The 22,793-nt window shown below is 46.7% G+C and overlaps 3 protein-coding genes across 3 annotated transcripts; 2 read left to right on the top strand and 1 right to left on the bottom strand.

Moving 5' to 3' along the window:
- The first annotated feature begins 5,553 nt into the window (after positions 1-5,553).
- On the top strand, positions 5,554-8,896 carry LOC127780141 (probable 5'-adenylylsulfate reductase 1, chloroplastic). The gene is made up of 3 exons (XM_052307100.1): positions 5,554-5,709; positions 6,003-6,306; positions 7,520-8,896. The coding sequence occupies exons 1-3, from the start codon at positions 5,652-5,654 to the stop codon at positions 8,577-8,579; spliced, it is 1,422 nt and encodes a 473-aa protein (XP_052163060.1). The 5' UTR covers positions 5,554-5,651; the 3' UTR covers positions 8,580-8,896.
- Positions 8,897-11,753: 2,857 nt separating this feature from the next.
- Positions 11,754-13,041, top strand: LOC127778278 (uncharacterized). Its single transcript, XM_052304858.1, has one exon. The coding sequence runs from the start codon at positions 11,869-11,871 to the stop codon at positions 12,742-12,744; it is 876 nt and encodes a 291-aa protein (XP_052160818.1). The 5' UTR covers positions 11,754-11,868; the 3' UTR covers positions 12,745-13,041.
- Positions 13,042-13,173: 132 nt separating this feature from the next.
- On the bottom strand, positions 13,174-15,444 carry LOC127778276 (ribosomal RNA small subunit methyltransferase, mitochondrial-like). The gene is made up of 2 exons (XM_052304857.1): positions 14,998-15,444; positions 13,174-14,916 (listed from the first exon to the last, which is right to left on the bottom strand). The coding sequence occupies exons 1-2, from the start codon at positions 15,343-15,345 to the stop codon at positions 14,188-14,190; spliced, it is 1,077 nt and encodes a 358-aa protein (XP_052160817.1). The 5' UTR covers positions 15,346-15,444; the 3' UTR covers positions 13,174-14,187.
- Positions 15,445-22,793: the final 7,349 nt, after the last annotated feature.

The raw sequence follows: 22,793 nt of genomic DNA, 5'->3' as shown, positions 1-22,793 counted from the left end.
TGCTGAAATTGTTCTGCACAAATGGTACACATGAACCCAAGCTGTCCACCACCCAAAACACACGGCTAGTTTGCCTGAGATATCGACACACAAAGATGTACCTCGGAAATGGCATATTTTTGTTTCTCCATCTGAAGAACGGATCATCGTATCATGGGCTTGTTGTTCATATCTTTCTAGTCCTTTTTTTCCTATTAATTTTATGTATAAACGTGTGATGTAAACTTGCGAACAATTAAGAGGTCAACTAAAAAAACTTCGAAATATCACCCACGGCTTTGAACTCTCAGAGGTCTCGCTGAGACAATCGAGTTGTCAAATTTAGATGATTTCTCATGTTAAAAATACTGCGAAATATTTTTTAAAAATGAAAAATAGAGTTTAAGCTATCAGCCACACAAGATTTAGGATCTATTCAGATTACTTTTAAAATAAACCTTTTTAGGCCCCCTTTGATTCAAAGGAAATGCATAGAAATTTTTAGAGGATTTTATTCCTATAGGAATTTTTCCTACAAAGCCCTTTGAATCAAAGGAATGAACTCTATTGAATCTTATGAAATTCCTATGAAATGCCTCTTCCCATACAAGTTTTGGAGGAATTTTAACAAGAGCTAGAACCTCATGGAAGAAATCCTTTGAAGGCCACTTTGAATCACATGAATGGAAAAACGGAGGAATAGGAAAAACATAGGATTCTGACAGGAATGTAAGTGTGAAACAGATGATTGCAAAATACATGAAAAACATAGGAATGACCGTTTGATTGGACCATAGGAAAAACACAGGAATTTGAGGAGAGATAAAGACTCAAAAGATTTTTTTTTCATGAGGTTTTACCTCTTGTTAAAATTCCTCCAAAACTTGTATAGGAAGAGGCATTCCATAGGAATTTCATAGGATTCTATAGGGTTCATTCCTTTGATTCAAAAGGCTTTGTAGGAAAAATTCCTATATGAATGAAATACTCTAAAATTCCCATGAATTTCCTTTGAATCAAAGAGGGCCTGAGTCTTTATCTCTCCTCGAATTCCTGTGTTTTTCCTGTGGTCCAATCAAATGGTCATTCCTATGTTTTGCAATTCTCTGTTTTACACTTAGGACCCCTTTGAATCACAGGAATGAAAAAAACGGATGAATAGGAAAAACTTAGGATTCTGACAGGAATGAAAGTGTAAAACAGAGGATTGCAAAACATAGGAAAAACATAGGAATGACCGTTTGATTGGACCACAGGAAAAACACAAGAATTTGAGGAGAGATAAAAACTCAAAGGATTTCTTCCATGAGGTTCTACCTCTAGTTAAAATTCCTCCAAAACTTGTATGGGAAGAGGCATTCCATAGGAATTTCATAGGATTCCATAGGGTTCATTCCTTTGAAACAAAAGGCTTTGTATGAAAAATTCCTATAGGAATAGAATCCTCTAAAATTCCTATGAATTTCCTTTGAGTCAAAGGGGGCCTTACATTCCTGTCAGAATCCTATGTTTTTCCTATTCCTCCGTTTCTTCATTCCTGTGATTCAAAGGGGCCCTTAGAATTTAGTAATACTAAAATTTTGGTAAGTTGACAACATTGTTATATTTTGGTAAATTATAGTAAATATATTGTTACCAAAATTCTTTAAGCAATGCCTATATTTACGAACAAACTAAATGAATGATGAATCCACATGTTTATTAATTTAAAAAAATAGTATGGTTCAAAATTACATCAACCTAAACAGATTCTTATATTGCAACTAGGCACTCAAGTTGCCATCTCAATATCCGTATAAGAAAACGACCATGAACGCTGAGCAATGCCACACTTTTATTAACTCTACGATCCCTTAATTTGTCTTTTTCTTTCGTCTGCATCTTTATGCATCACAAAAGTGTTTTTTTCTTGTAAGTGGTGTTAACTGGTGAGAGGGATAACAACTTAAAGAAAACCCAGAAAGGAAAAGAAATTATAATTACTTGTGGATCTCCACAAGTTACAACTAGTGGAGTACTACTAAAGTTGTACCGGCCATATTTGACCCCAAAGAGACCTACGCCCCCGGAGACCAATCAAGAGCCATCCAACGCAAGCAAAGACAATCACTCGCATCCCACCCAGAGCCGTCCCTACCAATTGGCAAATCGTCACTTTTGGGGCCCACCTGTCAGCGATAGATCGGAAGGAGGCGTCATACTGCATCCACAGGCAAAAGAAATCTATCCTTTGGATTCTTTTTTTTTTTTCATGGCTGCTAAATTTTGACGATCCAAAAAGGTCCAAAAGTCTCGCAATGATATATGATGTGCGAGTTTGCGACGGCTCCATCCACCTCGGCTTCTCCCAGCTGCAACGAATCTTCGCATCTTTGCTAAAGTTTAATTAACGCATGCCGTGACAGTGATGGATGCAATTAATAATGTTCCGGTGCGACTCGATTCGTAATTAACATGATTAGTGACTTCAGTGTCGTCAGCTTGTATGTAAACACAATGGAGTGATCTCCTAGGGTGTGTTTGGTTACCCGTATCACCCTAGCCTGGCTCATCTCTCTCATCCAGGCTGAGTTTGACCTGACCAGGAGAATACATATGTAGCTGTTTGGTTGGTTGCATTGGTCTAGCCAGGCTAGCATGAGATTTTGTTTGGTTACCTGTATGAGGGATACTGTTTAGAAGGAATTTTGTTTGGTTGGTTGCATGGATGTGAATATGGTTATCTCTTCGTATACATATAGTTAGGTGAGGTTACCTCTACAATATATAAAAAAATAATTAAAAAAATTCTTAAGGTGGATGAACCGGTGAAACTAATCTACTGCTAGTAATTCTACATATAGACTTCTCTGTTGCTAGTGAAAAACGAAAGAAAGAAAGAGAAAACGCAAAACGAGGGGGAAAAAAAAAGAAACGAAAGAAATAGAGGAAGGGGATCGGTGCTGCCTTCGTCACCATCAACTCCTCTCTGCCCACAGCCGCATGTGCACCCATCTGCCCGCCGTTCGCCGCTCCTCCGCCTGTCTTCCGGCGCTTCTCTTCGTCCACCGCTCCTCCGCCCATCTTCTCATGCTTCTCTCTGTCCGCTGCTCGCTGCTCGCCGCTCCTCCGCTCCATCAGATCTGGCTGACAGAGGGAGAGGACGGTGGCCGGCGATTGAAGATGGGGGCACAGTGGGAAGAGGAGGAGGGACGCGACAGCACGGTGGATCCACTGTTCTCGTCGCCGCGCCCTCCGCTGAGCTCATCGCCGTCAAGCTTTTTGCCTCCTCATCACTAGTTGGATCTGGCAGTGCTCACGCCATTAGCGAGGATGTCTGGGCACATCGATGGCCAGAAATTGAGGGGGGGATGGTGGGAAGAGGAGGAGGATGCAGCAGCAAGTCAGATTCGTCGGGTGCCATTCCCTCCGTAGAGCTTGTCGTCGCCCTATCGTTCGCTGGGAGAAAATGAGGAGGGGGCAAGGGGCGGGGTGGTGACCCCATCACCTGCCCTTGCACACGCGGGTGCAGCGCGTTGCATCGTGCGGGCCTGGCCGAGCAGCGAAGCTCAAATCGAGCGTTCCTGCTCAGCTGGCTGTGGGGGCTTTTTTGCATCCGCTTAACCAGGCCGGGAGTAAGGTGCAGGCAACCAAACAGCGACCCACTGCATCCACGTGTGCGAGCCAGGTTCCATGCAGGCAACCAAACACAAGTGTCGTCAGAGTGTATGTATGTGTGGTGACACTGAGACGTCTATGCGAATTGAAAAATAAAAAAGAGAGGAAATATTGTGATGAGAAAGAAGACCTTGACGTTTTGAGATAAAAATAGAAACAGATAAGTAAAGCCATGGCTAGGTGCGTAGAGTAGAGATATATGTATGCAAGTTGATTAATGCCTAATTACACCGTCGTCCTTACTAGTATATGAACTGATTGTTAGTCTTTAAAATATTAAATATGCCCGGTAAAAAATGATATTTTTTAGGTGTCCACCAATCAGGTAAAGTTTTGTGTGGGATAATAAAATGTTACCATGATTTTCACCATGATGCTAATCAGTCAACTTTCTTAAAAGGCAATTATTTATGCAACCCAGATTGATCAATATCTTCGCATTTATGTAATAACTAGAAAAAAAATACTCGTGATGAAGGCTATTTTAATTTTATTATTGTTATATGGTTTAGTTAAGGTAAAAATTTACTGTGAGCATAAAGGCTATTTTAATCTTATATTGTTATATGGTTTGGTTAAGGTAAAAATTTACTATGAGAATACACTTGAATATTTATATGTTTTTAAAAAATCATGAGTTACGGTTAGGAGTTTGTTCGTCTCAAGTTAGCACGGGAGTTTTTTTTAAAAGATTTTTTATATGACTCGTTATGTATTTCTAAAAGCGAACGAACTTAAAAGTCGACTCAAATACAAATATGTATTTTCAAAAGTGAACGAACTTAAAAACCGACTCATATACGGATGACGTACCAAAATACTAAAAAAACATTTTCAATTTTTATAATAGTAGAGATTAAGTATATTTATTTCTAAACAGAATTAGAAGTGTCTCACAATAAAACCTTTTTATTGTACGAAAGACGAGCCATACACTTGGCATCCTACCATCACACTTTTGCTGCTTCTCCTAGTACCTCACGCTATCTTTCCATTAACTTAAATGATAATTATTTCTTATTTTCTTGGCGTCTTAAATCCTTTCTTTCGTTGGCATATTTGTTTTTGTACATCATTTCTAAACTAGTCATGCCGTTAGCATGTATTAGGTGGCTTTACTCTTCCGCCTGCGTGGCTGCCTGCCAGCCCAACACTCCAACAAAAATAACCTATTCTCCAATCTCCATATACCCTCCCAAAAAATATCTTAGATAATGAAGTTTAGAGTATGAAAAATAATAAAGCTACACGCATAATTAATTGAGCTTTAACTATTACTCCCTTCATTTCAGTTTATAAGACGTTTTGACTCTGGTCAAATTTTAACTGCTTTAAATTTGATCAAATTTATAATAAAAAATAGTAACATTTTTAACTCAAAACGAATTTACTATGAAAATATATTCAATTGTTGATTTGATGAAACTAATTTAGTATTATAAATATTACTATATTTGTCTATAAACTTAATTAAACTTAAAACATCATGTCATAAATTAAATTATTTGGTACAGAGAGAGAGGCAGTAGTATTGTTAATAAGAAACGAACGAACATGATTTCCCTTTATCATTTAACCAAAGATTACCAATGCCAGGCGTGGCATCTGGCATGTGAGGTGGCTGGCCGGCTTGGTCGCAACCGGAGCGAGGCAGCCACACACCCGGCCAGCTCAGCGCTCCACCGCTGCCACGTGGCCCCCACCGGGGCTGGCCTGGCTTGGCTGGGCGGCCCTTCCTGTGGCCCCGCGTGACGCCACTGCTTCGATCGCCCCCTCCCCGTGCGGCCAGCCAATGAAGCCGTGACACGTGTCCCTCCCGTCCGCCACTCCCGATTCCGTCTAGGTGCATTGAACCCAGCCTCCCGCGCGAGCTATATGTAACCCGCCCTCCTCTTCAGCCCCCGTACGCCACAGAAAACTCGCAGAAGTGAGGGAAAACCAAGAAAAAAAAAACATTTCCTGCTTCCAAATTTTGTCGGAATTTTGAAGGGAAGAGGAAGGATTCGGAGGTGGTGATGGCTTCCGCTACCGCTTCCATCTCGTCCCACTCCGTCGCCCTCCGCGACCTCAAAGGTGAGAATTTCTTGCTCTCGATCTCCGCTCCCTCGCGCATCCAAGCTCGCCGTTCGTAAAAATTTAGCCGAATTTGAGTGTTTACTGTGGAATTGAAGTTTGCAAGCTTGAGGATTACTCTGATGAGCTCCAATAACGTCCAAAAAATCGGGAATTAACTGCTGATTTGCTCGTTCAAAAATTTCTCCCAGCGAAATGCGTTGTTTTCTCTGGGGATTCATCCTCATTTGAGGCGAGAATTATTTGCTTATAAAAATTCCTCTCTGTTTTCTTTTTTTTTTTTGGCTGTGCAGCTGCGAGGATTGGAGCCGTGAAGCAGCAGGTGGCCGCGGCCCCGGCGGCGGCGAGGGCCCAGCGCGCGAGGGCGGTGCGCCCGCTGCGCGCGGCGGAGCCGGCGAGGCAGCCCGTCTCCGCCTCCGCGGCGGCGGCGCCGGCCGCCGCGCCCGTGGCGGAGGACGCCGCCGCCGCCGCCGTCGACGCCCCTGCTCCGGCCGTGGACTACGAGGCCCTGGCCCAGGAGCTGCAGGGCGCGTCGCCGCTGGAGATCATGGATCGGGCGCTCGCCATGTTCGGATCCGACATCGCCATCGCCTTCAGGTACTACATTACTCGTTGCCGGATGGATCCGTACCCGTTAATTGCGCCCGTTAACCCGTTAGGCTCACGGTGCACTGGGGCTAGGCGCTTTCTTGCTGAGCGCCTAATCCCGTTAGTTAGATGCCTGCAGCATCACGGTATCTTCCGAAATCCAAACGGGTGGTCCTGAAGATTCCTAGTTTCATAGGAGTATTTTGTATCATTACGGTGTCCCTGGCAAGTGGGACTCATTTGCTGACAGGTAGTTCGACGACGTTTCGGTTTATACTGTTATTGTCATACATCAGCTAATATTTCCGATTTAGGAAAATAAGAAAATTTCCATCACATGGGACTAGGATTATTATATTAGGGATAAATAGTAGGAGTATATAACTTTTTGTTTCGAAAAAATTCAGCCGCAGATATATAAATATGTTCAATATGATTTGAACGACAGTGAGTGTATCATACGATAGTTGCTTCTTGCTTCCAACTTAGATTTATCATTAAATTTCGTGTCCTATCTAAAATAGGAGTACTACAAATCTAAAACCGGTCACGTTGGATTCGTGGGTGATGGTAAAGGGAATGCAAAACCCGTTATAGGTGCCCGATTCAATGAACCTGGACGTAGGTTACCTTCGAGCAAAACATCAGAGCATGCCCGTGTCCAGGTTCACTGTATCTCCTTCGCCACGTTGTTTCTAGAATCATGGCCCACCAACCACGCACAAGCAGACAGAATAGTTTGCTCCACTACCACACGATAATTTATGCTTTGACCCTTTAGGAGATTCCAAACAAATTGTATACCGCAACTTTTAACTTGTCGCCTAGCCGTGTAGGCAACTTCTGATGCAGGATCAATCAAATGGAGCATAAATTCGCACAAATTTTAAGTGTGGTTATAAATTTATGTGTTTAACATTTGATCGGTCGCCTTATTCATATTTTATGTGTATTTGTGAGTTTCCGTATTCAACATTTAATTATCCGTCATATTTGAAAAGTTTATAAAAATTTTTAAAAATAAATCACGCATAAAATACTATAAATGTTTTATCATCTAATAACTATAAAAGTATTGATCATAAAAAATAATCGGTTAAATATTAAACATATAAACCCACAACTGAACTGAAAATGGAGTGTGGTGGTATTTGAAAATGAAAACTGATTGAGATCTCGTCGCGTTTTTTTTTTTTTTTTTTTTTTTTTTTTTTTTTTGCAGCGGGGCGGAGGACGTGGCGCTGATCGAGTACGCGAAGCTGACGGGGCGTCCGTTCCGCGTGTTCAGCCTGGACACGGGGCGGCTGAACCCGGAGACGTACCAGCTGTTCGACAAGGTGGAGAAGCACTACGGGATCCGGATCGAGTACATGTTCCCGGACGCCGGCGAGGTGCAGGCGCTGGTGCGCGCCAAGGGCCTCTTCTCCTTCTACGAGGACGGCCACCAGGAGTGCTGCCGCGCCCGCAAGGTGCGCCCGCTCCGCCGCGCGCTCCGCGGCCTCAGGGCCTGGATCACCGGCCAGCGCAAGGACCAGTCCCCGGGCACCCGCGCCGCCATCCCCGTCGTCCAGGTCGACCCCTCCTTCGAGGGCCTCGCCGGCGGCGCCGGCAGCCTCGTCAAGTGGAACCCCGTCGCCAACGTCGACGGCAAGGACGTGTGGACCTTCCTCCGCGCCATGGATGTCCCCGTCAACGCCCTGCACGCCCAGGGGTACGTCTCGATCGGGTGCGAGCCGTGCACCAGGCCCGTGCTTCCCGGCCAGCACGAGCGGGAAGGGCGGTGGTGGTGGGAGGACGCCAAGGCCAAGGAGTGCGGCCTCCACAAGGGGAACATCGACGACCAGGGTGGGGCGGCGGCGGCGGCGGCGGCGGCGCACAAGGCCGGCGGCGCCAACGGCAACGGGTCGGCCGGCGCGCCGGACATCTTCGAGAGCAGCGGCGTGGTGAGCCTCACCCGCGCCGGCGTCGAGAACCTGCTCCGCCTGGAGAGCCGCGCGGAGCCGTGGCTGGTGGTGCTGTACGCGCCGTGGTGCCCCTTCTGCCAGGCCATGGAGGCGTCCTACCTGGAGCTCGCCGAGAGGCTGGGCGGCGCGGGCGGCGGCGTGAAGGTGGGCAAGTTCCGCGCCGACGGCGAGCAGAAGGCGTTCGCGCAGCAGGAGCTGCAGCTGCAGAGCTTCCCGACCATCCTCCTCTTCCCGAGCCGCACCGCGAGGCCGATCAAGTACCCGTCGGAGAAGCGGGACGTCGACTCGCTCCTCGCCTTCGTCAATAGCCTCCGATGAGGGAGAGACCCGATCGGCACAGCCATCATTTGTTCTTGGCATCCAATGGCAATCGACTTGGCGACGACCATGATCCGGTGTATTAGTATTAGGGTGAGATGGGTTAAGTTGGGAATCGGGGAGGTCAGAGGAAGGGGTCGGGGTCAGGGTTCAGATGCAGTTGCTGCATCTATAGCTTTTGCTGCTACTGCGGGTTAATCCTGGAAAGCTTCTCTTCTTTCGGAGGAAGAGGGTAATTTGGGTCGTCGTGTGTACTTGTAGCTAGTAATAACAGAGGATTGTAAGGGTAAATTTAAATAAAAAATTTTGGTTATGGAGCTTTTTGTCATGCTATAATTGTGGATAGGTGCTGGCAGCAAATTAACAAGCAAAACTTCGTCCCTTGGCCTATGGATCAGCTAATGCAATAGACGCAATCTAACAAACTAACTTAAGATAGTGATGATGTTCTCTCTCATGGCCTAATCTTCTGATGAGTACATAACTCTCGTTTTGATCGAGTTTGACATTTGCGACGTGGCTATCAACCAGAACAAATCCAAGACGCCATGCAATCGCTACACCACAAACAATGTCGTACCAACCGTGACGTGTGGTTAATGATCCTTGTAATGCAATCGAGGGAACATTTTACGAACAAGATAAGATGCAATCTAAATTTTGTGAATAGGTGATTAAGCATAAAAAAAATAACACGCGGTTAATGATCCTTACATTGCAATCAATGCAATCGAGGGAACATTGTACGAAGAAGATAATATGCAATCTAAATTTTGTGAATAGGTGATTAAGCATAAAAAAAGTTGCAATTGAAGTGGTAGATCTAATCAACCCAGCAAATCAACACACCGACTATTAGGGGCTCTGAATCTATAGTCACGGACCAATCGAGCGAGAACTAAAGACAAGGTGAATGACACTTAGCAAAATTTAACTAAATAAAACCCAATTGTTTTTTTAGAGTTAAGAGCTGATTCGTGGGAGGTGGAGGAAGACAGTTTCAAGATGGGTTAGTCTATTACAAGGCCCAAGCCAAAGTTCGGTTTTAGATACATTTAGTGGGGATGAAGTTTATATATATATATATGGAATTCGTATCCAAGCAGGCTGTTAGCCCGTGAACTACGCTCTACTCACCAGGCTTGCTAGCGGAAAAAGCTCACTTTAGGTCCCTCACTGTGTCGCCAAGTCTAAATTTCATCCCCTAAGTGCAATACTAGGTATACTGTGTCCCTTAATTTGTGAAAGCGGTGTACTAGAGGTCCCAAGGTAGTATAATGTACGGTTTTGGCTGATACGATGGTTGAGTCAGCATGGGACCCACATATCAAGGCAATTCAGCCAAAACAAAACGAATGGTGGACCCCACATATCAGGAGCAATGTGCTACGGGAGAGGAGGAGGCCGAGGCGGAGTCCTATCCCTCCGGTTGAGGGCCACGGGGACAGGGTTCGGTCCTGCCACACGAGCTCCTCCTTTGCTGGGAGTGCGCCGCTGCGTCCTTCTTCATGCGCGAGGGTTATGGCCGCACGCCCAAGGTCCCGCTCGACGCTACCGTCACACGCTGCTCGGCTCCTTTTCCGCCGGCAGGGGGAGCGAGGACGAGGAGGGTCACGGGAGCAGGGGCTGGGTCCCGCCGCACGGGCTCCTCCTTTGCTAGGAGTGTGATGTCGTGTCCTTCTCCGTGCATTAGCACGAGGGCGGCGACCGCATGCTCAAGAGCCCTCTAAACACCGACGCTGCGCGCCGCACGACTTTTCTCCCACTGGCCACCGGAACCCATCATGTGCCGCCCTTCTCCCATTGGTTGTCGTCCTTAATATGGGGAAAAGATAGGAATAGACGAGGGTGTCAGCATCGGCAGGAGCAGGGAGTTGGTGCCCCCGTGGGAGGAGGGTGTCGGTGATGCGGAGTAGGTGCTACGTGCAGCGCATGACGTCACAAAGCGCTGGTGGTGGCGGTTCTCCTCCATCCTGACGACAATTCTCCTCCATCTTCGACTCCCACACTATCACCAACACTGCCACCGCACCGTCGCCAACACCACTCCTAGGCCCCTCCTCGCTGTTGCCACCTTACATGAAGGGAATGGCGATCTCGATCTCTCCGGTTCCCTCGCCTCCCATTTCCTCGCCACGGATCGCTGCGTCCCTCCTCCTCGCTGGCTGCCCACCGCCACTACTACCTTACCGTGGAGGGGATGGCGAGGAGGAGGATGGAGGTGACGAGGATGTCGGTGACGGAGTAAGAGGACCAAGAAGTTGTCCGTGCCCTACCATTTTCATGCCCAGCCATATCTCTGTCCCGATCAGTTGACACTCGTCGTCGCCCTTCTCTTCGCCGCCTGCGTCCAGCCTCCCTACCTCCTCCCTCTCCGCCTGGCTTCGGCTCACCGGTGAAGAGAGGAGATAGAGGTAGAGAGGGTGAGGTGGCGGAAATCGAACCCACTGACATGTGGGTCCCATTATTTTTATCTTTTTGTTTTACTGGCATGTGGGTCCCGCATATTTTGTTTTAACTTTTTAGTCTTTTATTTTTTTTTATCAAATTGTCACATAAGAGCCACGTCATTGCCACATGGGCAGGGGCGGATCCAGGAACAAAAAATTGGAGGGGGGGCTCAATTACATAGTTTCTTCAACCTCTAACCATCTAGAGACCTTTAGCTTATCATTTATGGTGAAAAAATTGAAGGGGGTGCTCCGGGGGTATCCATGGGTCTTGTGGGTGTAGGGGGGACTCGAGTCCCCACTGCACCCACGTTGGATCCGCCCCTGCACATGGGACGAAGATCTAGTTAAAGGAGCCATGTAGGCGTCACGTCAGCTAAAACTGGGGACATTTGCACTGGTTTTGTAAGTTGGAAAAGCGTTGTATTCGGTTTTATAACTTTGGGGACCAATTTCAGATTGGAAGACAAATTGAGGGATCTAAAGTGAGCTTGTTTCCTTGCTAGTTCTTTCGGCCCAATAACGGGACAGCCCGTTTGCCAGTTCTAGGCTTTCTCGTAGCCTCACCCAGCTACAGGTGGATAAGCCCCCAACGTGGACTCCTCCACGCCATCACTCCCACCGCATTATCAATCAATTCTCCAACTTCCACGTGGGCCCCAGAACAAAAATCCATCCTTCCAAGAAGAAATCGAACAGAAAAAAAAAAATCCATCGCGTTTTCCCATGGCTCGCCTCTTCCCCCAAAACCCCCGGTGAGAAATCACCCCGCAAAATCCAACACCCCAACCATTCCCCTCCCCTCGCCTCGCCGCCGCGGGGGATAGAGAGATCCTCCAATGGTGCTCCTCCCCCAAATCCTCCCCTCCCCGCGCCTCGCCGCCGCGGCCGCCTCCCCCAACAGCGCATTCCGCCCGGCGCCCCGCCTCCACTCCTCCGCCCCGGCCCGACGCGGGCGAGGGGCCCGCCTCGCCACCGCGGCGAGCGCGTCGGGGTCGGGGTCGGGGTCGTCGCCGTCGTCGCCGGAGCCGTACCAGCCGGCGGAGTCGGACGACGGGCTGGTGGAGCTGCCGCTGTTCCCGCTGCCGCTCGTGCTGTTCCCGGACGCGACCCACGCGCTGCACATCTTCGAGTTCCGCTACCGCATCATGATGCACACCGTGCTCCAGACCGACCTCCGCTTCGGGGTGGTGTTCGCCGGGTCCGGCGCCGGGGGCGCCGCCGACGTCGGGTGCGTCGGGGAGGTCGTCAAGCACGAGCGCCTCGCCGACGACCGCTTCTTCCTCATCTGCAAGGGGCAGGAGCGGTTCCGCGTCGCGCGGGTCGTGCGCACCAAGCCCTACCTCGTCGCCGCCGTGCAGTGGCTCGAGGACCGCCCGCCCGCCGAGACCCCCGCGCCGGGGGACGACGCCGAGGCGCTCGCCACCGACGTCGAGGCCCTCATGCGGGACGTCATACGCATCGCCAACCGCCTCAACGGCAAGCCCGAGAAGGACGTCGGGGACCTGCGGCGGGGCCTCTTCCCCACCCCTTTCTCCTTCTACGTCGGCAACACCTTCGAGGGCGCGCCGCGGGAGCAGCAGGCGCTCCTCGAGCTTGAGGACACCGCCGCCAGGCTGCGCCGCGAGCGGGACACGCTCCGCAACACGCTCAACTACCTCACCGCCGCCTCCGCCGTCAAGGACGCCTTCCCCTCGTCGCCGTCGTCGGGATGATGAGGTGAATGCTTTCCTTCCTTTCTTCCTCCTCTCGTCTCTGCCGCCACGATGATAAGGAGTTTGTGGATGGTATAGGACTAAACTTTCTTATCACTTTTTTTTTTTGGCCTTTTAGCTTTTCCTCTTTTTGTCACAATTCTATGGCTAGGTTTTACTTCAATGCAGCTAGCATTTTTAGCGTGTAAAATTGTATAATTTCGGTGTGTATTAACTAAGAAAATGTGGGCTGTGATGATGATCCATGATAATGATAAGAATTTTGCTTTTCTGAATCTGATGCTTCTGCCTTCAGTCTGGGAATAGAATGTAATACTCATTGGTTCACTTTTGTGAATTTTGATTCGCAAGTCCAATGGAATGTTCAGCTGGAATTCTGCTGTCGGTCAGATACCAGCTTAGCTTTAAAATCTAATTCCATCTGTCCGCTTTTTATTGGATCATTGTAATGCCACCAGCCTACCTACGAATGTAAATTGATCATCATGTGCCTCAGGGGTGTGATGATGATGATGGATGCTACAGGGTTTTGAAAATCAATTGATTTTACATGTTTCTTTCATTTCCATCTTTTGCAGAAGTGTTATCTTTTTGTGGGTTAAACTAACTAGCATTTCCACTCACCAAGTATTTGATAACATGATAGTAAGAGCTTTTTATACACCTAGTAGAAATGTGTAACAGTGTATAAGCTTTTGATGGCATATTGGCATGATAGTATCATAATAGCACAGTACACAACAGCTGAAAACAACCTCTTTTCTTTTCTAGAAATAGGACAAATTGACAATGGTTGCATCGGATAAAGGAAACAATAGAGAAACAAACTAATGCCAGACTCGTATGTTATGACCTATGATTTCACTGGTCATGCTTTCTGTGCCTTGGCTAGTAACGCTGATGAGGTATTTCTACAGAAAGTATGCAGAATTGCAGAGAATCGAGCATCTGATTATAAACTGTCCATACGCAATGATCTGCTCGGTCATTACCATGAACTGTTGCTTGATTTCGATGAAAACTGGCGATATTACTAACATGTGCTACATCATAAAAATGTTACGCCAACTTCACCTTGGCAAATAGTGCTCAATCATGTGGAAACCATGGATAATGCTCCTCTAGCATCCAAGATGTCTCTCTCAGTAGCACACTGCTTTTACAGTTGCATGCATGTAATGCTTGAGACTTGAAGCATTTTCTCCACATCTCCGAACACATCTATCGACCGGTTGACGAGCATACTTGAAGTAATCTGGCGTCCTGTGGCTGACGAGCTGCCCGTGACGGCTGACATGAACATGATGTATTGATGTGGCAACCGGCCGCCATGGATGGCAGGAGACCTGACCTCAGCTGCAACATGCCAACCTTCATCTTCTTGTTCTTGGCTCTACTGCTCGCTGAGGTAGAAAAACGGCGAGCAATGATCGGATATAAGTGCTACTGAAACCGTACCCCTTGTTCATTGAGCAACTTGAGCAAACGCAGGAGCTCGTCGTTCGACAGCTTGGAGGGCCTCTTGCCGGCGAGCTCACTGGACTCCAACGCACCGGCGATCTTCGCCTTGAACACGGCGACCTCTTCCTCACTGAAGCTGGGTGCTCCGTCGTGGCCTTCATTGCTGTCGCCGTCGCTCATGTCACCGTCGTCGTCGCTACCGCCAAGTGCGATGAGTCTGCTGCCGCCACCGGCATTGGCATTGCCGTCGCGGCGTTCCTCCCCGCACCGGGATCTCCTGAAGAGCTCCAAGACCTTCCTCTTCTGCTTGAAGATCGCGCCGAGGGTCTTGTTCTTCTGGCCGAAGCACGACCGCGTGAAGGCCAGCCACTCGGCGAGGTCGACGTTGGGCTCGGCCGCCCTCGGCCGGATCTCGACGAGGGAGGAGTCCACCTTGGGCATGGGCACGAAGTCCCTCTTGCTCACGTCCATGAGCAGCCTCGCGTCGGCGACCATCCGCACGTTCGCCGCCAGGCGGTTGTACTCCGAGTCCCCCGGCGCGGCCACGAGCCGCCGCGCGAACTCCTTCTGCAGCAGCAGCGTCGCCGCGCGGAACCGGTAGGGGCCGAACAGCAGCTTCGCGATGAGCGGCGAGGAGATCCCGTAGGGGATGTTGGCCACGCACACGTCGAACTCCGGGAACTCGGCCTCCACGGCATCCGCCCTGATCACCTGGCAAAAAGGAGAGGAGGGGCCCCGTTAGCTTTCTTGGAGGCATTTGATCGAGCGGATGGTGGGCACGGCGAGACGAACCGTGAGCTTGTGCGCGAGGCCGAGGGCGTCGACGCGGGCGGTGACGGCGTCGACCATGCGCGGGTCGATCTCGACGGCGGACACGCGGGCGGCGGGGGACTCGAGGAGGCGGACGGTGAGGTTGCCGGTGCCCGGGCCGACCTCGAGGACGGCGTCGCCCGGGCGCAGCGCGGCGCGGCGGACGATGGCGTCGAGGACGCGCGGGTTGGTGAGCAGGTGCTGCCCCCGCGGCTTGTGCAGCCGGAACCGCCCGTCCCACGCCTCCGCCGCCGCTGGCGAGGGGGCGGTGGCGGCGGCGGCGAGGTGGGCCACGTCGCGGCTGCGGATGCTGGAGACGGCCCGCTTCATGTCCGGTTTGGTTTTGGTTCGGCTCAAGCAACAGCTGCTCGCGGGTCGCGGCTGCTTTGCCTTCCCCTGCGGCTACAGAACGGTTGTGTGTGTACTTGTGTTGTGTGTTGACGCAACTGATGATGATTTTTGTGATTGTGAGAAGGTCATTTGGTAGAGTAGAATCTTCGCCGTCTATGCTATAAAAGTTAGTTGATATAGTAAAACGGCGACTAAACTTCCCAATCGCTTCAGTCATTAATCACCCAAAACATGCCTACGACGACACAGTAACACACCATATTTGTTAACGGGGTTCAGCCAAAACCTACATCTCCAGAGCTTTGATTATGGGCGCTCCTCCCCAATCAATATAGCACCTAGCCGCTACGAGTCCATGGCCTTGCCACCATCCTCTCCCAGCATGTCTACGCTATATTGTAGTCTCCATGATTACATTGTAGTGCCCCCTCATTATTTAAGAGAGATTCTGGGTTATAGAGTGCGACTCTAACTCCATCCCCTACCACCTATTATAACTCCAAGTCTAACCGTAACCAAATAGAACTAGTATATTCGACACCTATCCCACCTTGGCGAATATACGCCACCTAGAAGTAGTAGAATCATCATGTCGATCCACCGGTCCTCCAGACTTGGGTTGTCTTCTTTTTCGCAGCTTCACCATGAGCCGCTCGACAAGTCTGCGCCAGACCCACCGCTTTCAATAGACTCCGCTATCCCTGCAATTTGTTCAGATGGACTCCACCTGCAACAGTGCTTCACCTTCTTTCCTATCATCACAGCCGTCTTGCCAAGCGAAATTAGACCTTTCCTAGCTGTCACATCATAGACTTCTCAAAGACCATATTCAACTCCATCTACCATCTTAAATTTGACTTGACATAATCCATAGCCAAACAACCCCGTCATCACCAAATAGACAAATCAAACTCACCAGACTGATAAAGAAACCCTTTCTTTCTTTTAGTTTTATGAACTGAGCTAATAAATCCATCCACGCTTTTTCCGCATCCTTAGACTGAGCTCCATGATAAATTGAGAAGTTCACTGTCGCCTCGAATCTCTTAAAGAATTACAATGACAACCTTCGCTCTTCCTTTTTAGTGATGTAAATTTTCATATATCGCCATCATGCAAACCCGGCAGGTTCTTAGATATATCATGTACTGCTAAACATGCCGTTGACGCCCTCAACGATTTTCACCCGCTGTTGCCCAAGACCTTTTCTTCAATTCTGGACCAACTCCATATATCTCAACCTTTCATCGAGTCCCAGATATATTATGTTCTGCCAGATAATTTCATATGCGATCTGACTAGCCCGTTGCCACCAGTCTACTCGCCCCACGTATCAATCCGACCGGCTTTGCCCCTGGGTCTAACCAGCCAAATCTGATCGAACCGTTCGGCCCATCCTCGTTTGATCGAAACCATCACTCTGTTGAACTGGTCTGATCAGCCAAACTCTGCAATTCAACTAGTCCAGCACCTGTTGCTCTGCCCTGTCGGCTTGATCTATCCGGCCACCCATGCCTGCATACTTTCGCCTTGAGCCACCTTAGCTTAGCCCTTGATCGGTCTCCGTCGGGACGCACAGTTGCCCCTCAAGCTTCCATAGCCGTGAGGTCTTAAGACCGTTCAACCAATCAGTACCCGAGTTTGGATAGTTGACCCTGTTGGAATACGGTCCGTATTCTTGCACCGGTGACCTGTGAGGCTAGGACCGAGTCGGCCTCAGTCTCCACGTGACACCCCCGTCTTGTACCGAACATGCTGCTTGGCTTCTCATCAAGTATACGAGCAAACGTTGCCCACACATGCATATGCACCACCCGGACACGTCCTTCTCAATGCATGAACAGATGCCCTCCCTGATCATAGCACATGCACATGCACGTTTATGTGCATCAACAGACCAGCATGCATGTTCAAGCACATAATTTGCAGGTACCAGTTGGTGATCTTCCAGCATATGGCGCGCACGTCCATGCTTGCGTATACTGATGACGGTCGTTAGCAATTAGTTTCGACCGTAAATATTACTAAAATAGGAGAACTAGTTATGCTTGCAATGCGTATCCATGTTAGAATAATAATATTCCACTAGTATTTGGTTCACTAACTTTTTGCAGAGAATAACCATAAAAGTGGAGGAGAATCAACATCAAACCAGACGATAAATCAATCGGACGATGTCGAGAATCAGACTTATGTATGAATGGGCCAAAAACTCAGAAATGACACGACCAATTGGGCTAAAATTTACAAGCCTGCGGAGAAGAGAAGTCCAGGAGGCCACCAGCCAAATTGTGGGCTGGTTGGGCCGGCCCCTAGTTCGATCGAACCGGGTTCAGCTGAACCCACCTCTCTACCGTTGGATGTGGGGTTTGGCAGGGACGCTCTAGATCTTCTCCTGATGACGGTTGCGGGATACTTTAGATATTTTGCAACAGTTACAACCGTCATACCTGCCTATTTAAGGACTTCACTTTCTCACTTCACTCACACACCTCAAGCAAAGTTCTATTATATTCTCTCAAGTTAGTTTAGTGTTCTTAAGCTAGTGGAGTAAGAATAGAGTAGAAATCGGAGTCCGGAAGCCTTCGGAAGAGTTCGAGTATGGCTCCAGTAGCTCTTCTCTTCTCTTTTGTAAGCTTTGTACTTTTGTTAGAATACTCTTCTTTATACATTTATGGTATTGGAATACTTCCGAGTATATGAATGCCAACTTTACATTATATTCATGTTATACTGATTATACTGCTAGCTTATCTGGGAGATGCATTGGTATGAGTATAGTGTTTGCTTATGCAATTACTCTATATCATGACGATGATATTAGAGTAGTATCTGGTACTTTAGGCGTGGTGTCTAGATTACGGGATATCATTATTTGGGGTTATATGCTGCGGATGAGAGGTGGGCCGCTAATAGTGACAGCTCAGTACGGGTATTCCTTCGCGCGTGTATATAGTTCTAAGTTAATTTCTTGGGGAGGGTACTCCTCCGTATTTATCCTCGGTTGTATGGTCATGACAGGCTGTCGTAAGGAACTCGGCAGTCAGGGGTGGCTTCTCGAAGTACCAGGAGGGCATCGGATAGAGGGTATTAGCTAGTATGTCAGTTAACTAGGATGTATGTATACTATGTATACTAGAAGTATAGGAATAGATTCTCTTTCTATTTTCTTCCCACTTAGCTTAGATATTTTAGTATGAGAATGAGTAGCTCCCTGCATGTGTGTCAATCTACCCTTGGATTATCACAAGTAACATATAAGTTATTAGTCAGGTTCTCTCTACTATGATCTTTCCATGGGATTAAATAAATACGATAACCTTGTAATACTCTCGGGTGAAATGCTACAATGGTATATCTGTGTGCTTGCGGATGAACTCTGTAACCATAATATACCAGGAGTATTTCTGCGCCATTGCCGGAAATTATATTTTTAGTAATGTCGTTAAAAAATACCAACATATACCTCGGCTCCTCGCGTGTATCACTAGTTCGTGTATAGCACATACTCCATATATGTTGTTCGTGCCCTTGCACGTATTGCAGTCGCAGCCCTCATGTCCACCGTCCACGATCACGTCGTCCTCGGCCCTACACGTCTGCCGCGCTGCGCCACATGCTCGCCGGCTTCGCCCTTCCGTCACTGGCCTCCCTGCCTCCGCGGATCCGTGATCGCCGTGTGCGTTGGGCGCGACGTCCATGGCGCAACCCCTTCGATCTCTCCGAACGCCTTTGGCCACTCCCTGCCCCGTCTTCCAGTCACGTTCCGCCATAGCCGGTCTGATCACGAGCGAGGTCGTCACCTCCACAAAGTCCTCGTTATCGCCATCGATCTCATTGCCACGGCTGACGATCTCCTGTCGATGCGCAATCCTCACCTCGTGTTTCCTCCCCCACATGTTTTCTTGATCCAATACTGAAACATTCTGCTTTGATACCACATGTTGTAAAAGTTAGTTGATATAGCAGAACGACGACTAACCTTCCCGATCGCTTCAGTCATTTATCACCCAAAACATGCCAGATGACGACACATGAATAAACGATATTTGTTAACGAGGTTCATTCGAAGCCTACATCCCCGGGGTTCTGATTATGGGCGCTCATCCCCAATCAATATAGCACCTAGTCGCTACGAGTCCATGGCCTTGCCACCATCCTCTCCCTATGTGTACGCTACATTGTAGTTGCCATGGTTACATTGTGGTGCCCCGCTCTCTATTTAAGAGAGATGTCGTGTTACAGAGTCCGACTCTAACTCCATTCTCTACCACTTATTACAACTTCAAGTCCAACTATAATCAAATAGAACTAGTATATTCGACACATATTCTAACAGTCTAGAAAGTTGTTTCGAGAAGTAAATTTTCCGAACCATGGACATATAGGAAAACATGTTTATTGAGCTTGTAGCGAGGTTTTTTTTTGTCTTTGGCTTTACAATCGTATATACAACGTCGAAATTCCCTGGTGATGAGGACATCCTCCACTATTACCCACTGGCAAAGACGCCAAAGTCGGGCGGCGACCGTGTGAGCCTTTGAATAATCCCACCTTGCTTAGCTTGGGAGGAGGAAGCCACCTTAAAAGGGAGAGCCACCCTTCCCCTATTGGACGAGTCTTTTAGAGAGATTGGGCCTTTCCTTGAGTGAGTGTGCCTATGAACTGTTGGGGTCCGGGCAACCTTAAGTTATTGGGTCTCGGCCAAACCCACATGGGCCGGATTGTTATCACCTGGTTACGTGGCTTTCATTGAACATACAATCATATTTTCGGCGGGTCATGGCTGCACTATAAATCAAAATCAAAAGATCTATAGTATCTTCTTGGATGGGTATATAGAACCGAGAGTTTTGTATTATTGTCATCTTCACACAATATTTTATAGCAAAATAACATATACAATAGCTAAATTTAGAGCATGTCGGTACAACAAAAACTAGTTGCTTGGACTCTTGTGTCGCTCCATTGGGTGGCCCGGGAGGCGATTCTTTCAAACCTTCAGTTAACCCTCTACATCCTCTCCAAGAACTAGTTAACGCTGGTCACCGGCCACCGTTAACGGTAGCACTAGCGTCCATGCCTATCTTCCTTCTTCCCCCAATTTCTTGCCCTAACCGGCCACCACGGTAGCACTAGCGGCCACCGCTTTCTTATTTTTCCTAACCTTTTTATGATCCTTTAACTTTGAGATCTGCAGTTTAACAACTCTTTTAGGTTTGACTATGTGTGCCTAGATTCCTATCCAACATATAAAAACCTTGTTGCCGGTCTTAATATGAATAAATTATGTTTTATACATGTGTTGCTGCACGTACTATACACTCTATGTTAACCAACTATTATAAGCTAACCGATTGTTTACATTTTATAAAGAAACTACTCCCTCCACGTTTTAATGTATGACGTTGTTGATTTTTTCACCAACGTTTAACCGTTCATCTTATTCAAAATTTTTGCGCAAGTACAAAATAATTTATGTCATGCTTAAAGAACATTTTGATGATAAATCAAGTCACAATAAAATAAATGATAGTTACATAAATATTTTAAATAAGACGAATGGTCAAACATTGATAAAAAGTAAACGACGACATACATTAAAATTTAATATTGATGGAGCATTTTAAAAAAAAGTTGGAGGAAAAAAAAGATAAGTTAACCGACTGTTAAGTGTTAACCGTCACTGAAGAAAAACTAAAGAAGAGTGAAAAATGAGAGAGAGAAAGAAGGGCAAAAAACCGAAGACGACAGCTGTCTCTTACCACTACAGTTTCTGTTTCATCACTCAAGTGTCTAAGTCTCTCAAATCTTCTTCTCCCCCGCTCCGATCCTCCCTTCTGCCATTCTCCTCCATTTCACCAAAGCCAATGTGGGGTACATTTTATAAAGAAACTACTCCCTTCATGCTTTAATGTATAACGTTGTTGACTTTTTGACCTACGTATAGCCTTTCATCTAATTCAAAATTTTTATGCAAATATAAAAGTATTGATATCATGCTTAAACAACATTTGATGATAAATCAAGTCACAATAAAATAAATGATAATTACATAAATATTTTAAATAATATGAATGGTCAAATATTGATTAAAAAGTAAACGACGTCATAAATTAAAATTTAATACGGAGGGAGTATTTTTTAAAAAAATGGGAGGAAAAAAAGATAAGTTAACTGACTGTTAAGTATTAATAGTCACTGAAGTAAAGCTAAAGAAGGGTGAAAAAATAGAGAAAGAAAAGAGGGGGAAAAGATGAAGATGGCAACTGTCTCCTACCACAACAGTTTCCGTTTCATCACTCCACTGTCCAAGTCTCTCAAATCTTCTTCTCCCCTGCTCCAATCCTCCCTTCTGCCGTTCTCCTCCATTTCAGCGAGCCAGTGTGGGGTACATTTTATAAAGAAACTACTCCCTTCATATTTTAATGTATGACGTTGTTGATTTTTTGACCAATGTTTAACCATTCATCTTATTCAATATTTTTGTGCAAATATAAAAGTATTTATGTCATGCTTAAAGAATATTTGATGATAAATCAAGTCATAATAAAATAAATGATAATTACATAAATATTTTAAATAAGACAAATGGTCAAACGTTGATAAAAAAGTAAATGATGCCATAAATTAAAATTTAATATGGAGGGAGTATGTTAAAAAAAATTGGAGGAAAAAAAAGATAAGTTAACCGATTGTTAAGTGTTAACAGTCACTGAAGTAAAGCTAAAGAAGGGAGAAAAAAATGGAGAGAAAAAGGTGGTGTTCTTTTCTTCTGAAGATGAAGGTGAACATGAAGATTAAGTTTTTTAACAAAATAAGGTGGTATTAACGTATGATTAATTGAGTTTTAATTATCACAAACATGAAAAATAGATTAATATGATATTTTTAGAACAACTTTCGTATAGAAAGTTTTCGAACGAAACACACCGTTTAACAGTTTGAAAAACGTGCCACGAAAATTGTTATCTTCATCCAACTCTTGTTGGAGAAATGAACGGGACCTTTGAGGGGAAAAGACGAAGACGACAGCTGTCTCCTACCACCGCAGTTTCCGTTTCATCACTCCAGTGTCCAAGTCTCTCAAATCTTCTTCTCCCCCCTCCGGTCCTCCCTTCTGCCGTTCTCCTTCGTTTCACCGAAGCTAGTGTGGGGTACATTTTATAAATAAAATACTCCCTTCATGTTTTATTGTATGACGTTGTTGACTTCTTGACCAACGTTTGACCACTCATCTTATTCAAAATTTTTTGTGCAAATACGGAAGTATTTATGTCATGCTTAAATAACATTTGATGATAAATAAGTCACAATAAAATAAATGATAATTACATAAATATTTTAAATAAGACGAATTGTCAAACGTTTATAAAAAGTAAACGGCGACATACATTAAAATTTAATACGACGGGAGTATTCTTTAA

Source organism: Oryza glaberrima, chromosome 7 (genome assembly GCF_000147395.1).
Source record: "Oryza glaberrima chromosome 7, OglaRS2, whole genome shotgun sequence".
Lineage (NCBI taxonomy): Eukaryota > Viridiplantae > Streptophyta > Magnoliopsida > Poales > Poaceae > Oryza > Oryza glaberrima.
The sequence above is the reverse complement of the archived record's forward strand: the minus strand, read 5'-3'. Positions and strand labels throughout refer to the sequence as shown.